Raw genomic sequence first — 16,723 nt, 5'->3', positions numbered from 1 at the left:
GGGATAGTTATATTTATAGAGAAAATAACAATTGTTATTTTTTCTACCATCCTCACTTCTATTTATGTATCTGTTGGAATAAAAATCAACTATCGTCTATCAACTAGTAGTCATACTACTAGTACATTATCATATACGGTGTTAGAAGATAAATAGGTTATGAGAAGCTGTCATCGAAGTTAGTGGAAGCTGAAACGCAAGGATTGACAATGTAATAGCATAATGAATGACAACATATAAAATGACAATAAAAGCATATACAGAATCATGTAGAACTACGGGTTCCATTTATTGGATTCCTGTATTCTCGAGGAGAACTTCTAGTATATTCTATATACCAAATAATATTGCCTTTATCAACAATGGAATCCCAACAATCATCTCAAAATTCAACCAAATCTCAGTATGAACGATTTTGTATTAGAAGGTCCGTTTTTCCTCTGCATTCTGAAATAAATACAGTCATATTATTATACAAATATAATACAAATATTACACAGGCATTCAGTCACGCCATTCTACGATCGTGAATAGAATTTCGATGGGGTTATAACAATGCATTTTATCTAATATTTCCGTTATTAGTCGTGAAGTATTGACTCTAAACGATCGTTAGTCGCTTTCTCCATATCAAAATATTCAATATTAAACTCGCCTCTCCCCTGTGATAGACTTCTTAGTTTATTGGTATACGCAGTGATTTCTCTTAGTGGCACTTTTGCCTTTATAATTTTCTTTATATTAGAACTAACGTCTTGTGTTTGATTTTTATCTTTACTTACATGCAAAGTTGAAATAACATCAGGGGGGATGTAAATCCTATCGTTTCCCTCTGAAGAATTAGGAGAGGATATAGCAGAGAGTATCGGACTTGATTCATCTTCGACTGAAAGAATTTGAGCTTTCCTTGCTCCTGTTAAATCTTGTAACACCGAACCCATATCTGATTGAGGAATAGCTAAATCCAGACTCATAATAGGTTCTAAAAGAGCGTATTTATCAGGTGGTAAGTCACTCAGGGCTTTGAGAATTAGATTTCTAGTAATTTTTAAAATTTCTTGCGGGGTTTCGATATCCAATGGCACCGACCAGTCACCCTTGATTTTGATAGAGCATCCGTATAATGGAAAGTTTGCCAACTTTCCACCTCTTTGTAGTCCCACAATGCAACTTGCCATAATGGAGTTTAAAATTGATTCTAAAGAAACTTGAAGCTTCCATTCTTGATCCCACCTGGCATTTTTTTCCATTATTAAATAGTTTTTGTTGATTCCTAAAGGATATGTAACGCAGTTGGGAATAGCGCTGGTATTTGGCAACACGGATAGAGAGAATTTATAACCATTATCGCTCTCGTAAGATTCCACGTTAGTTTCCGAATTAATTGTTTCTTTGTAAGAGACCATCAATTTTCCAAATTCTACATCTGCTTTCAAGTCATTAACTAATCTTTCTTTGGCAATTTCAAGGTGCAACTCGCCCATGCCATTCAAAACCGTTTGGCCTGTCTCATCATTCTGAGTAATTGACAGGCTGGGATCTTCAGTGATTAATGTGTTCAAAGCGTCCTCCATTGACTTTTTGTTGCTTAGAGTCCTTGGTTCAATGGAAACACCAAAAACTGGTGGGGGGATAAAGATGGAATTGATTTTTAACGTTAGTTCCTTTTTCTTATTAAACGACTTCAAACCATCCTTTTTCAATGAATGAGTTATTAATGTATCACCTGTGGATATGTTACTTTCAACCGTGGATCCTGATAGCAATCCAATTTGTCCCGCCCTTAAAACATTTACAGGTTGGGATGTTCCTGCATGAGGTACAAGTAATTTACCCAGTTTAAACTTTTCACCAGTAGAAGAATTGTAAACAGTATTGCCACTATTCAATGTTCCTGAATAAATCCTAATGAAGATTTGTTTGCCTCTGATGGAATCGGTAATGACTTTGAACGCAAAAGCGATACAAAGATTTTTGTTGTTGTTTATTAGGCATCCAACTTTAGGATCATACTTCATTAGAACAGTTTTATCGTTCAGCTCTGGTGGCTCGGCCTCGATGGGTGAAGGGAGATAATTAACTACAGCATCTAATAAAGGCTGTACACCAATATTTTTGAACGATGCTCCACATAAAATAGGAACGATCTTATTTTGCATGGTAAGTTTTCTTATCGAAGCATTCAAAGATTGTGCAGAAACCTTAGAGTAATCACCTTCCGCATCTTCGAGGAAGTGCTGGACCAGGTCTTCATCAAATTCGGATAAAGTTTCTATCATCGATTCTTTACAACGATTGCATTGTTCGAGATAAGTGCCGTCCAAATCGTCCACAATAATTTCGTCAGGATTCTCCGAATTCCAGCTCAACCGTTTTCCATTTATAACATCAATCACACCTTGGAAAACATAATCGTTGGTAGCCGGTTGTTCCCTGTAATAAGGAATATTTACTAGTACTGGTTTAATAATCGTTCCTTGCATAAATTTCTTCCTCAGATCGTTGACTGTGTGATTAAAACTAGCCCCCATTCGATCCATCTTGTTAATAAAACAAATTTTAGGTTTCGACTCACTTTGCTTCCAAACCTTTTCTGTCTGTGCCTCTACGCCAGCGACAGCATCCAAAATGACTACACATGAATCGATAACCTTCAAAGCCCTTATTACCTCAAACGTGAAATCCATATGGCCAGGTGTATCAATAAGATTTATTGCAAAAGAATCTCTCCAAGGGAATGAGATTGCAGCGCTTTGAATAGTGATTCCTCGTGACCTCTCCTGCTCTAAAAAATCAGTCATCGTATCACCAGTATCGACGTCCCCAATATGCTTCGAGATTCCCGCATAATAAAGCATTCTCTCCGTCGTGGTAGTTTTACCTGCATCGATATGGGCAATAATTCCTATATTTCTTACCTTCGACAGCGAACTTCTCACCGTCGATAAATGTTTGTTGCCGGCACTGACCAAACTCAATCGCTTTTGGTTAACACTAAAATTTACCCTTGCACTCGCCCACCTGTACACGCTCCATTTCCACATAGCCTTTCTCACTTCTTTTTATCCCTCTTATACACGTCTGCATCTTGTTTTGCCACCATAAGGTTTGTTGATCCACCTCACATTATCTTCTTTTAACCGCCCAGCCCCCGCGCCGCCGTCGTTCTCCCTTCTGATTGGCTCTTTTCTTGTAGTAAGGGAAGGCGTCAGAAGTTGTCTTTAAACAAGAGGCTGAAGCGACTTATTGGTCATCTTGGACTGCTTAAACGAGTCAAGATTAAGGTGAACGGTACGAAAACGTTTGTTGGTAATCTCTGAACCTAATATTTTCCCTGTTAACATCGAGTGCATACATGGATAGGTCATATCTCGAATGATTAAATGTATTATAGCTTATCAATATAGGGGAAAAGAAGAAGCTAGAACACAGAACACAAGAATAATATATACATGACCAAAAAATTACCTTCAGAGCTGAAACAAACAAGAAAGTCTATTCAGACAGCTTGTGAGTTCTGTCATACTAAACACATACAGTGTGATGTGGGGAGGCCATGTCAAAACTGTTTAAAAAGAAATATTGGGAAGTTCTGTAGAGATAAGAAAAGGAAATCAAGAAAGCGGCTGGAGAAGCATGAGACACAAACGCAACCAATTGTGGTAAAAAGGCACACAATAGACGGTGTGCCGTCAAAGACGGTATCCCCATCCAGTGTACATTTGCAGCGGGATTTTCTATCCTCAGACGAAAACAAACCAAATGTAACACCTAGCCATAGCACAAATATTCAATACACGTATAATATAAATGATAATATTCAGAGTGCTGAGTCTATCCCACGTATTACGAACTTTAATACTAATAATCCTCGGCCCTCCTTGGAAGATTCCTCCCATATTATATCAACTCCACAACACGTACACTTAATTAACGACCCTATCATACCCACCGTACGTAAGAGCACTCTCAATCTAAAATCGCACTTTTTAGAGCAACATAAAGCCATGCAGAAGCCGCTAGTTACCAACGGTTTGGTTACCACTGCAAACATGCCCGTGCATCCTGGATTGAACTCAGGTAGTGAGCGTGAAGAAGATGTAGACGATGAAGCCAATATTCACTTTGATAGTATGTGGTGCAATGACGAGTACATGAAATTGAAAAACATTGTAGATATTTCAACGCCCTACCTACCTAACAACTCCCAGATATTTTCTCTTCAAGAACCGGCATTCCCCAATCCTAGTGTAACTACGAAAGGGGATTCATCATTACATTTAACTAATCTTTTTAATGCGTCAAAAAATGCAAAAAATGAAAAGGAGTTCTCCATGGGCCAGTCTACTTCTACTTTCAATCCATATGATGAAATTGTGTCTAGGCCCTACATCTCATTGGACATGCTGCATTCCAATCATGGCATAAACACCAATACAAGTTCTTCAAATAACGAAAAAATGGAAGAAGAACGAGAAAGTACTTGTCGTTCCGATTCAGATTTTGAAAAGCATGATAGTGACTTTATATCACCTTCAAAATTTCGAGAACTAGTAAAGACTCCTCAGGACCTATATGACAATAAATGTTTGATAAAACCTCATAATTACAAGTCGGCATACGCTAAACTGCTAACTTCTCTAAGGAAAAAATTTCTTGAAGAGGCTATAGTCAAGCAGTCTGCTTCATCAGAGGTTGAAAATGATAATCAAAAACGTGATTTAAGACATGATTTGGAAGTTATAATACGATCTATATTAGAACGGTATGCTCCAATTTTCATTTCGTTAACATCCAATATGATCGAAGAAGATTTGTTGTTACAGGAGATCACGTTACAAAGGGCTTTACTAGATTTGGAAAACATGGCAAAACTAGTGAGCTGCACACCAATATGTATCTGGAGGAGATCAGGAGAAGTTTGTTTTGCTAGCAATGAATTCTACTCTTTAACGGGGTTTAATAAGAACCTAATACTAGACCGGACCTCATTTATTTTTGAATTTCTGGATCACGAAAGTGTTTCAAATTATTTTCAGATTTTTAACGAGTTACTGGCTTTTGGTTATAATGATATCAATAAAAGGAAGAAAATATTGATGCTAAATGCATCATCTTCAGCCTCATCCAAGATTACAGAGGGTTTTTCTTTTACTACTGATGGAAATGCCGTGTTTACTAAATCTAATTTATTATTAAGTAACGGGCTCTATTTGAAGTGTGCTTGTTGTTGGACAGTAAAAAGAGACTCTTTCAATATCCCAATTCTCGTGATGGGTCAATTTTTACCAATTTTCGATATGGACTAACTTACATTTTTTCTGATAAGAGTGGGATATAAATTGTATTTTTACGTTGACTGTGGTGCTTCATTTTCGTTTTTATTGTTTATTCTTTGCTAAGGTTTCCTCATTTTTTTTTCATATTATTCATATTCTGCTTCTTCGTCAAATATTTATGTTTATTTACATTTTAGTTGTTAATTAAGTTTATTCACTCTCACTAAAAACTATAAATTTACTAACAAATATACGCTCCCTAAGAATTTTACAAATTGTTTCTTCTATGAACTCCATTGAATTTCTAAACTGGATGCTAATTGCACAAGCTGTGCTTGGTTACTTCAGATCGAACGACACATTTCTACTCCTCACTAGAACCCTACTTGTTCATTTGCTTCTCTATTATAAGCCGGGTTACCAAACATCAAAAAAATTTTTCTCTTCTTTGGCGACCCAAATTGAAAAGTATAAATAGTGCTAGTACTGCAAGATAGTTAACAACTTCTTTTCTCAGTATTACTTTATTCTAAAATTAGTTTTATTCTTTGGTTTTTTTTCAAAAGACCAACATCAGTAGTGGTTAATACTATCTTTAGATAATATTAATTTCATTATACCATAGAAACCTAAAGATTGAATTATTTTTGTTCTTCATGTTATGGGTACGAATGATGAGGGGCTTGCTCTTTTGAATCCGTATCACATAATAAGTTAATACTGGAACGAGAATAATTTAAATCATTTCATCATAACCCATAGCTGAATGAATTTTGACTACTCCTAAACAAAGTAGCTACATTTTTCATTTCGTTTCCGGTTTCTTAGATCAAATATTATTCTGAAGGAGTTCTCTAATCAAAAGTTAGGGAAAGGTTCGCGTTTTTAGAGGATTGTGTAAAGCAATTTGTGAGTTTAAAATCTTAGGCGACTCTTCTTCATGATAAGACAGTTTATATTTTTATATTGTTTTCAACTTTCGAAAGTTTACATAGGTGAACATGTCTTGACACTTGCTAATTCTGCAACGCGACGTTAGCTCCAGTGTAGCACAAACTTTCTTATTTTCATCCAAAGAGTGCGTCCATAGAGATGACATCCGAGTATATTTACTATAGCACATATACTAATATTAACTAAATACAAGAGTAGTAATTTGAAAACTCCTAAAGTACAGGAAGTAACCAACTAGGGCAAATATATGCACGGTACGTGTTTGAAAAACACTTATGGTATTACGATGAAAAAAATCTTCTTTATTGGTTGGGGCTTGCACTATTGTCAGCACCAGAGGAATTCGTTGAATTAGGAGGAGCTTTTGCCGTTGAAGTATCCCCTGCTTTTGTCTTCACATTTTTTTCTCTTTGAGCCAGTTCCCATTTCAATCGTTCTGCTGCTCGATAAACTTTGCTCTGTAAATAAAAACTCCCACCTTTTTCCTTGTCATTGACTTCAAATAAGTACTTGAATCTGTTATTGATTTTGTCCATGTTTAAATCTCCCTTGGCTTCCTCAATATTCAGAATTTTACAACTTTCATCTAATGTAATACCTCCATATTCACCTTTTCCTGTTCCCCTTCTTGATGCATTAGTAGCACCTTGTTTCACTGATTGCGAAGCCGCTTGTCTATACGCCTCAGCGAATGCTTTTCCGAAAACTTGAGTTCCGGTAATTATAACCTGTATGAAAGCCCTGTGAGCCATGTTTTTATATTCAGCAAGTTTATGGTTCTCTTATAACTAACTCATGAAGTTCTCGTCACTTTTTTGATGTCGAGCTGAAATGCGGAAATCACAAGCAAATGAATTGTAACTTGGAGTTTCGAAAAATTGCTACGTGAAAAATGATAATCGTTCGCATGAAATATACAAGTATTATAAAAAATTCATGATTGTCATTTAATGAATAATAATTCAACTCGACGGAGCCAAGAAATTTATTGATAAATCCTATATGATTGATCAACATGACGTAGTTTGTCAAAAGAGGGAGTAGCGTAGATTTAAATGTTGCGAAGGATCCTTTTAATTAATTACTATAAACATGATTTTGTAATTTCCAAATAAAGTATGAATTATCCTCTATAGTTACAACATGGCAAAGCATCAAAAAAGTTGTTCCATGCTTTCGACATTAAGATCAAAATAAAAAAAAGAAGGACCAGAATAAAATAAACTAAAATTGAAATTTAGGAGGAAAAACTATGACGACAAAAGCAAGATTTCGCGATTTTGTCATGACTATCAATATTTTTGAAATTATATTTGTGGCTTGAAATTGTGCATTATCGTATTGAAGTAAGATTTATTAGATAAAGATTTTTTTGTATTCCTCATGAATTCCTCAGAGAAGTTCTTGATTTTAGTTATGGGGCAGTTATGATCCAAATACCCACATGCGCAATCACAATTTGTTAAAATAGTCTTTATTGATCCCATCAACCAGAACTTGTCAAGATCCGGTAGGGTATCCAAATCCTTGGATGCATTTATTATCTCCCAAATAGGATTCCTCAAATCCCATTGCCATTCAAGGCTTATCTCTTCACCTTCCTTAATATCTCTTATAGCCCTCAAGACGAATTTGACTCTGCAATCTTTATCTGCCCCCGGTTTTTCGTTGGGTGGTCTTATCGTAATTAATTCCACGTTAGGATCACAACTCCGTCTTATATATCTTGTTAATCCGCCCACTTCTCGAGAGTCTATAAACAAAGGCCAATGTGGATGGAATAGTACTCTTGGTTTTGTAGTTCCCATTGAGCGATAATCGTTACTTGCATTCGTCTGATAATTTTTTTGGAAGTCAATTATGCCCAAGTATTCTTGAATTAGCTCACCCTTAAGGCAAGAGTTTGAAATGAATACAGCCAAATCTTTTCCGTTTGACAATTTTCTAACCTGTATATCAATTGACCTTGAGCCTTCCCAATTGGAACACACGACCCAGTCATCATCGTAATGGTTATCAATAAACATCTTGACATATTTATCTTTATATTCAGATGTTGTTATAGGTTTGAATTCGATCCCGTGGGACGAACTTACTTCATTCAGCAGTGGCTTCAAAAAGTGGCCTGGTGCTACCGGCTTTTCATGCTTCAGTTTTTTTCGTGTATTAATGCTATCCTCAGAGGGTAGTGTTACTGAGTTGGTATAATGAAGTTGGCGTTTCTTGGGCTGTTCCGTTGGGCCCTTTATTGACTGTTGCTGTTGGTCTGCCTTCAAAGCCGAGGTTGTCACGATAGATGAAAATTGAAATAGTCGCTCATCCCTCATTTTCCTAGCGAATATCATCGGTTTTGCCTGATTAGCCTGTAATTCTGTTTTACTGTCGCATCTTTTACAAACAAAATCTCTTTTTATCGGATCTGATTTCTTAAAAGAGTAACACAGTTTATGCTGCCATGTTTTACACTTGTTACATTGTATAAATAACTCATCCTTAGAATCATCCGAACCACATATGCAACTATTTCTAGGTTTGTTACTTTGTGAATTCATGGAAAGTGCTATTTTTTTCTGTTCCGTTGGTTCGCAACCAGCTACCGGAGCTTTAGAGCTTCCATCTTGACTTTTTCTCTTTAAAGGAAATGGTATTGTTGCGGCCGTTGCCAGGGCTACGGCTGCTGCTATACCTCTTTTATTTGATGATATAGCTTTTGATGAGCTCGACGAAGAATGATGATTGAAAATGCCCCTCTCGTTCTGAAACAAATGCATAGGTGTTGGGCCGGCCGTAGCTATTGGGTTAAAAGTCCTTATAGGCATGAACTGGGGCGAAGCCAATGGTTCCGAAGCTGCACTGCTTATAGACAAGGGTGTATGATCGCTGTAGTCTTTCGACATTGAACTATTGGATGAGTACGACGACGACCGCGATATAATTTTATCTGTAGTTGAACATGACCTTCCTTTCCTAGTGTGACGTGTAGGCAGGGTTTCTGGTGAAGTCATTTCAAAGATGCCGCTATGTTTTTAACTTCTCGAGAACTCAACAATCCTATCGAAGTGCTAGCGGTTGACTTTCCTAACTCTTGAAAAGTAGCGAATAAGATGTTTTAATCAATGTGTGCTTCCCTTTTCCCTCTTCCAACAAAAGGGCGATGAGATGACTTATAGACACAAGTTTATCAATAGGGTAGCCACCTTTTATACAAAGCCTCTCAGATGTATATAGCCGTGCAATAACAAAATAGAGGTTCCTTATATACTTTCAGTTATTATCTAAGAACAATAATAAGGTTTCCTGAAGGAAAAGGAGGTGGTTAAAATGATCACCAGAAAGTTTGGCATTAAAGCAAACGACAAGCTCAGAGGTACTTCACCCTACAGTGCATTCTGTGTACATGATTACATGTACTCGAGTTGCGCACAAGAAAAAAGCCAGAAAATGTGGAAGACTAAAGGTATCTAAATGAACGAGCTAGAGCGTCAAGAAGCGGATATAAGCGAAGAAGCGCAATGTCTCCAGCCAAGCAATGCCAAACGAAGAGATCGACCCTCCATAGGGACGCAACCTTTCCTCTGTGACCTCTATCTGTGTGATTGGTAGTTCAGCGTAACAGAGTTTCAACAACATGCATATACGAGAGTGCCTACGTGCCTGATTATCTATCCGGCATTTCACCTCGTTAAAACTTCATGAACTCCGCGCAAGAAAAACGGCAAAGTGATGAAAAAAACTCATATGATATCTCACTATATGAAAATGAGTAAATCGGCATTCTTCAATTATGTTTGCGTTGTTAAACTCGTCCTTTTTTGGCAGATTAATTTCTTTTGTACTTGGATATTGTAACTTTATTGAAAACGTGAGCATGCCAGTCTCGTATTTCGATTCCCGCTTACTTCTGGTCTATTGTTTCAGTGCCTAAAAACCTTATTTCCCTTCCCTCGCGTGGCATTCGACGATCTCAATTTTCCACGAGAGGCCTCAAACGAACATCAAAAACCAAAACAAAGTAAGGACAAGAACATCGTTTAGAGAAGAAGAATTGGGGGTGGTGTCTTTTAACGACTCTAAATATGCACCATTTTCTTACGAAAAGAATGCATTTTGGTAAACCCTCCTTCCTTGCATATAGGCCAGATTTTTCATTGAGTTCGGTGTGTGTTGTCATTGGCTCCAGGGATCCTTACTGTGCGAGCGACTCTTCACCGAAAGCTTCCTCTGGCGATTTCTTCATATGCATAATAGGGTTTTTTGGAAAATTAACGGGTCTAACGTTGCTGTCTTTTAAATTCATTTACATACGTTAGTTTTCCATAGGCTGGACTCTTACTTGTTTCATTGCTAATACCATTTGCTTTTGCCATAGCGTACTTTCTGCACAAAATAGGCAGCTTATACGAATAAATGCACAAAATGATCACAATCTTCATGCGGGTAAGGGAGTTAGATATCAGGTGTTTTCTTTTTCAATCATCTGAACAGGTAGGTTACTTAACTAGCAAAGTAACCGCCAAGAAAAAACAATCACAAAGAAGTCCATAGCAAAGAAGAAATATAATTTCAGAGAAATTGCGTCGAGATAATTGTGTCACGTTTCATAAATAAAAGCTATAAGAAAGACGCTTTTATCAAGTAGAGCAGTAGCTATTAAGATGGATACATAGATAAATATAAAGATATGTATATAACTATGTGTGACGATTCAGTAGTAAATGATGAATAATTAAAAGGTTATATTCCCAAAATGTTGATTTGGATTAGATAGATGAGTCTCGAACTTTTCTTGTGATTTGTTTAATGTAGGTATCAAGAAATTTCTTGGAGTAAAATCAGGCATTGAATTAAATGAATCGCTTAAAGAGGCATCACCCAAAAAATTATTACCTTTATGATAAGACCTATCTGTATGAGTATAATTTGAGTTGTTCACATATGGAAGGACGATGTCTTCATCAATATCTTCAGGTTCATTGAATGGCTGCTTTTTCCGAAATTCATCCTTTTCAGGAATCTCCAAGTCAAAAAATAACTGTTCCATGTTGTCTGCTTCATCTTTGTTTATAATTTCAATATCATTTGTCAGCTGTCTAATATTTGATAATGAATGGTCCAAGACTTCTTCTTCCGGTAGTTGACAAAGGGCTAAGTTATTACGAATTTCTTTCGATAGTTCGGTCTCGTCCATAGAATCTGAGATAGTGGAATCTGTACTAACGTCAGGTATTGAATGATCATCATTATCTTCTTCAACGAACTCGTTTAAAAATTCTACCAAAGTTAATTTTTCTTGATTCACCGTTGGTGAGCATATAGTATGAGTGTTATGCTCCTTATTCCCGATACCAATACCATTAGACTCTGTTTCAGCAGCCAGTTTCGTTGAGGAGTTGAAATATATTTGCTTTGTATTCGCCGCCACTGGGTTTATGCCTGCAAAAATTAAAGCCTGCTCAGTATTGGTTACGTCAGCCCTCGTGTCCACTTGAGATGCCACGGTGTTTTCGAAAAATGGCATTTCACAAAGCTCTTGAGCTGTAGCCCTTTCATTAGGGTCCCATCTTAAACACTTTTTCACGACATCGGACAAATCAGATAATTGAGAACTGGAAAGCAAATGGTCCAACGAAGATCCCTCCACATAAGGTAATTTCAAGTTTAATTTATGGACCAAGTTACTGGCATCATCCCAAAATCCACCAGGTGGTGGAGTAACTATGTGATTTGTATTAATAAATTCAGAATGCTTAATAGGCGTACCAAGAACTTCTAGTATTTTCCATATCTGATCGATTTCATTAGCGCCGGGGAAAAGAGCTCTAAATACAGTAACTTCCACTGCAACACACCCAAATGCCCAGATATCCAAAGGTTTGGAATAATACCCACTTCTTAACAGTATTTCAGGAGATCTATACCACCTTGTGGAAACGTAGGCGGTATATGGGTTCTTGTTTTCAACATGGCGCGCCAAGCCGAAATCTGCCAACTTGATAACATAATTGTCTTGATAACCAATCTGATTCATATACTCCTTTTCAAAATACTGAGTACTTGGTGTGATTAGAATATTTTCAGGCTTCAGATCTCTATGGAAGAAATTGTGCTGATGTATGTGCTTCAACCCAGCCAGTATTTGCGATAGAATAGATTTCAAGGAAGGGATGGAGAAAACTCGGCGCCTTCTATGTTTCATCATTTGGTATAAGTTTTGCTCCATACATTCCATTACGATGTGTAATTGAAAATTCTCGGAATCAATGAAGACTTCAAAAATTTGTATCAGATGATTATTTGCTGGGATAGCCAGTATGAATTTAATTTCTCTGACCCTCGTATAATCCTGAAGTGTGTGCAGTTTTGTCATCATTGTCTTTATAGCTACAACACCCTGAGTTTTTGTTATATAGTTCTGGTGACCATTTCTGGGCTGATCCATTAGGGTGCCCCTCATGTCTTGTTGTTGCTTACTCAATATATTCGACAGAGGAAATTGTGCTTTAGCCAAGGTCACACAACCAAATGATCCTGCACCCAATTTTTCGATCAGTTGATACCTCTCTGATAGAGTTTTCAAAGGGATAGAAAGGGGCGGGTTATCGACATCAGGTGGAACACTGACCTCTGAGCCACTACTGGAACTGCGTCTACAACGTTTTTCTACCATGAATGACTTCTTATGAAAAAAGAGCGTCCCTCTTCTTAAGCCCGTGTTACGTTCTTTTCAACAAATATAAATATAATGATTAGTTTTTCTGATAAGCCTGATGAATAAATTCAGGTTTATATTATTTAGACAACCACCCTAACCGATTGGAGTGTCCCTTTATATGTTCAATCAAAAAACAAAACTTTTGGGAAAAGGCTTGAAAACAGACTGACCAAGGTAACCGTAGACTGTTTCAGAAAATAGATCTTGTAACTTCTTCTTTGTTGAGTAATCTTGAGAAATATTTATGATATGAATGTTTAAACAGAAGAAATGTTTCTGGAAAAGAAAATGAACAGACCAGTAACTTGCCACCTTAATATATCTATTTGATTGCGCCCGTTATTTCTTTATCCTTTTGCAACTGGTGCTTGTCTGTGGCTTTTTGCCGCCGAAGTCTCCTGCCCATTCCCTGTTACTGCATATGAGACGAATGGCTGATACCTATTAATTATAGATATTTCCACAAAAACTAAATAGCCGCCGATTCATAAAATATTGGACGAACGGAGAAAAAAAGTAGTTTAAAACATACCAGCGGGTAACGCACCCTTAATTTCCGACTCTATGGGCATATTGAAGTAATATGCAGGAGTTCTTTTTCTCTTCTAGCTAATCATGAGCACCGAATATTGATATAGTAATTGCCATAGTACTGCCTTTAGGGCACTATTACGGTACAGGAGGGATGGCGTGTGAGATGATCGGGCCTTTCGTTCCCTTCGGCTTGTTAAGCTAAACACTACGTAAAAATTTCATTGGCCTACCCTGGGCTGTCGGGCCAGGGTTAAAACTTTAGCCAATCTATTTTTAGATTAGAAAAATAATGCCAAGTCTTACCCGAACCGTTACTCCTGCCTCTAGTGTGTTGAGGTCTATGACGTAACTGCTGTCTCCCTTTCTCATTTTTTGCCAGTTTCAACTTCTCGAGGAAAAGTGGGGCACTGGGTTTATCGTCACAGAAATATTGGCACGGTGAAGGACCCTCTTCGTCGTGGCTCGAGGCCTCCTTGATCTGCACGCCATTCGTGTTTCCCATGTCTTATGCTTATTTCCATCCGAAAAATGTTTGAAGCAAAGCCATCGTCGACCATTGCTAATTAAATATGACGATTTCGGAAGAACTTTGAAAAAGAAATAAATCGGATTATAGTTTTATCAATCCAGAAGTGTGTTTTGCATTTGTTCTCGATCCACTATATTTGAAACGTAGCTAAATATTTATATATAACTCTTTTTTATTTAGTGTGCGATTTTTACCTCTCATACATTAGATTAACAAGAAAAAAAGGGCCCGGTAATTGATAGGTTGGACAATGGCCAGTATAAACGAGAAAACAAGTCCTCTTGAGTCAAACTTTCAAACAGGGAGTTCGGCACAAAGCCAATCGAGCGTGGCTTTTGATAGTATTAGTGATTATCGAACTCCCAACAATTCAGATGAGGACAAAGGAAGCACTTCAACCGGCAAAAGTCAGCCCCATAGTTTAGCTGATCTGGGTGTTTCCAAAAGTGATAACAAAAATGTAAGATTTACTACCGAAGCAGATGGTCGGGAAGACGATGCTTCCTCAAGATCTACAGAGGCAAGTGATAATTATAAGAGCACAGATGAACAAGATGAGCAGGGCAGACCTGCCCGCCACAAGAAGAAGGCTAAAGTATCATTCACACACTTGAGAAACAACGGTGAAGACGGAGATGATGAAACATTCATCAAAAAGATCATAAACAATTTGACCGGAAATCAAGGAGGTTTGGTTCCTGGACTAGCACCTGTGCCTTCGGATAAAGAAATTGGTAAGAATGATCTAGAAAATAATCGTCATGAAGAGATTCCCTTATCAGACCTGGCCGATGCGTCTAGAATCATGGACGTTCATGAGGGCAATAATAGAGAAAATTTGGATGCACTCAAATTAGAAAGTGATAGAAGTTCCACGTCAGATGCGGAAACGTTACACTCTAGCTCAAAAAATTCATTCCTAGCACCTGCAGTAGACCATTTCGATGACTATGCAGAGAACAATTCATCAGACGATAATGAAGGATTCACTGAAACCTCCACATATGTACCTCCTCCCTCTCAGGTGAAAAGTGGAGTGCTGGGATCATTGTTAAAACTATATCAGAACGATGAACTGAATGCTAGCTCTATCTATTCTGATTCTCAAGCTCCAACAACAGACGAAGAGGGTATTTCTTCGGTCGCTGCCGGAAACAAAAACGTATCAGCTATAAAACGCAGCAGATTACAAAACCTAAGAGGCAAGACTAAAAAGGGCAGAATACCCAGATTGAAAAAAAGATTAAAAACCGAAGCAAAAATCACAGTTCACATTGCTGACATTTTACAAAGACATCGCTTCATCCTACGAATGTGTAGAGCTCTTATGATGTACGGTGCTCCCACGCACAGGCTCGAAGAATATATGATTATGACTTCCAGAGTCCTTGAAATAGATGGTCAGTTTCTTTATCTTCCTGGCTGTATGATTGTTTCATTCGGTGACGCGACAACAAGAACTTCCGAGGTTCAATTAGTCAGGTGCAATCAAGGTCTAAATCTTTGGAAATTGCACCAAGTTCATGCTGTTTACAAAAGAGTTGTCCATGATACTTTGGGCGCCGACGAAGGTAACTCCCTTCTTGACCACATCTTAGCAGATACAAACTTATATCCACCTTGGATATGTGTTCTTTTATATGCATTTTGTTCTGCTATGGTCACTCCCTATGCCTTCGGTGGCGATTGGGTAAACTTGGCAATTTCGTTCTTCATGGGGCTTTGCGTAGGGTCTTTGCAATTCATTCTTTCACAAAAATCCTATATGTACTCGAACGTTTTTGAAATTTCTGCATCTATTGTCGTTAGCTTCTGTGGTAGAGCGTTCGGCTCTATTCCTCGTTCCAAGATCTGCTTTGGTGCCGTTACACAGGGTTCATTAGCATTGATCCTTCCAGGCTATATTATTTTGTGTGGTGCTTTAGAGTTACAAAGTCGTAGTCTGGTTGCCGGTGCAGTGCGTATGTTTTACGCCATTATTTATTCCTTATTTTTGGGTTTTGGTATAACACTAGGCTCTGCATTGTTTGGGTGGATGTATCACAATGCTACCAACGAAATATCATGCCCCCAGTTGATTTCTCCATGGTATAGGTTCCTATTTGTTCCTGCGTTTACTATCAGTATTTCTTTATTAAATCAGGCACATATATCACAATTGCCTGTCATGGTTTTCATTTCCTGTACTGGTTATGTTGTAACATATTGGGCCGGCCAACATTTTGAAAACTCTACAGAATTTACTGCTGCTTTGGCTGCATTTGTTATTGGTGTTTTAGGCAATTTATATTCTAGAATTTGGAAGGGGTTGGCAGTATCGGCCATGTTACCTGCAATATTTGTTCAGGTACCTTCTGGTATTGCCTCACAAAATTCGTTACTTTCTGGGTTACAAAGTGCAAACACAATAGTCAACGGTAATGTAACTACATCAACAAGCACTTCCGATCCGTCATCCTCAATGTCATTCGGTATGACAATGATTCAAGTTTGTGTCGGTATTTCGGTAGGGTTATTTGCCTCTTCACTTTTTGTCTACCCATTTGGTAAAAAGAAAACTGGTCTCTTCAGTTTATAGACTCTCACTGGGCCTATTCCGTCAGAAGCTCGTTCACAAGCAGAATTCTGTATTGCCATTTAGACCCTTAATTGCACCAAAAAAGACTTTGCTCAGATAGAAAAAAAAAGTAGAAGTTATATAAATGAAACATCAAA

At 37.6% G+C, this 16,723-nt stretch overlaps 6 protein-coding genes across 6 annotated transcripts; 2 read left to right on the top strand and 4 right to left on the bottom strand.

The window, feature by feature from the left end:
- Positions 1 to 581: 581 nt before the first annotated feature.
- On the bottom strand, positions 582 to 3,044 carry MEF2 (mitochondrial elongation factor MEF2; the record flags this gene model as incomplete). Its single annotated transcript, XM_056223423.1, has 1 exon — positions 582 to 3,044. One exon carries the CDS (start codon positions 3,042 to 3,044, stop codon positions 582 to 584), a length of 2,463 nt encoding a protein of 820 aa, XP_056077443.1.
- A 408-nt stretch (positions 3,045 to 3,452) lies between these two features.
- On the top strand, positions 3,453 to 5,309 carry GSM1 (Gsm1p; the record flags this gene model as incomplete). The annotated part of the gene is made up of 1 exon (XM_056223422.1): positions 3,453 to 5,309. The coding sequence occupies one exon, from the start codon at positions 3,453 to 3,455 to the stop codon at positions 5,307 to 5,309; it is 1,857 nt and encodes a 618-aa protein (XP_056077442.1).
- Positions 5,310 to 6,535: 1,226 nt separating this feature from the next.
- Positions 6,536 to 6,985, bottom strand: PAM16 (import motor complex subunit PAM16; the record flags this gene model as incomplete). Its single annotated transcript, XM_056223421.1, has 1 exon — positions 6,536 to 6,985. One exon carries the CDS (start codon positions 6,983 to 6,985, stop codon positions 6,536 to 6,538), a length of 450 nt encoding a protein of 149 aa, XP_056077441.1.
- Positions 6,986 to 7,540: 555 nt separating this feature from the next.
- On the bottom strand, positions 7,541 to 9,238 carry SET4 (Set4p; the record flags this gene model as incomplete). The annotated part of the gene is made up of 1 exon (XM_056223420.1): positions 7,541 to 9,238. The coding sequence occupies one exon, from the start codon at positions 9,236 to 9,238 to the stop codon at positions 7,541 to 7,543; it is 1,698 nt and encodes a 565-aa protein (XP_056077440.1).
- Positions 9,239 to 10,959: 1,721 nt separating this feature from the next.
- IME2 (protein kinase IME2) lies at positions 10,960 to 12,900 on the bottom strand (the record flags this gene model as incomplete). The annotated part of the gene is made up of 1 exon (XM_056223418.1): positions 10,960 to 12,900. The coding sequence occupies one exon, from the start codon at positions 12,898 to 12,900 to the stop codon at positions 10,960 to 10,962; it is 1,941 nt and encodes a 646-aa protein (XP_056077439.1).
- Positions 12,901 to 14,258: 1,358 nt separating this feature from the next.
- Positions 14,259 to 16,586, top strand: SMKI10G1040 (uncharacterized protein; the record flags this gene model as incomplete). Its single annotated transcript, XM_056223417.1, has 1 exon — positions 14,259 to 16,586. One exon carries the CDS (start codon positions 14,259 to 14,261, stop codon positions 16,584 to 16,586), a length of 2,328 nt encoding a protein of 775 aa, XP_056077438.1.
- Between the last annotated feature and the right edge of the window lie 137 nt (positions 16,587 to 16,723).

This window comes from Saccharomyces mikatae (genome assembly GCF_947241705.1).
Source record: "Saccharomyces mikatae IFO 1815 strain IFO1815 genome assembly, chromosome: 10".
Lineage (NCBI taxonomy): Eukaryota > Fungi > Ascomycota > Saccharomycetes > Saccharomycetales > Saccharomycetaceae > Saccharomyces > Saccharomyces mikatae.
The sequence above is the reverse complement of the archived record's forward strand: the minus strand, read 5'-3'. Positions and strand labels throughout refer to the sequence as shown.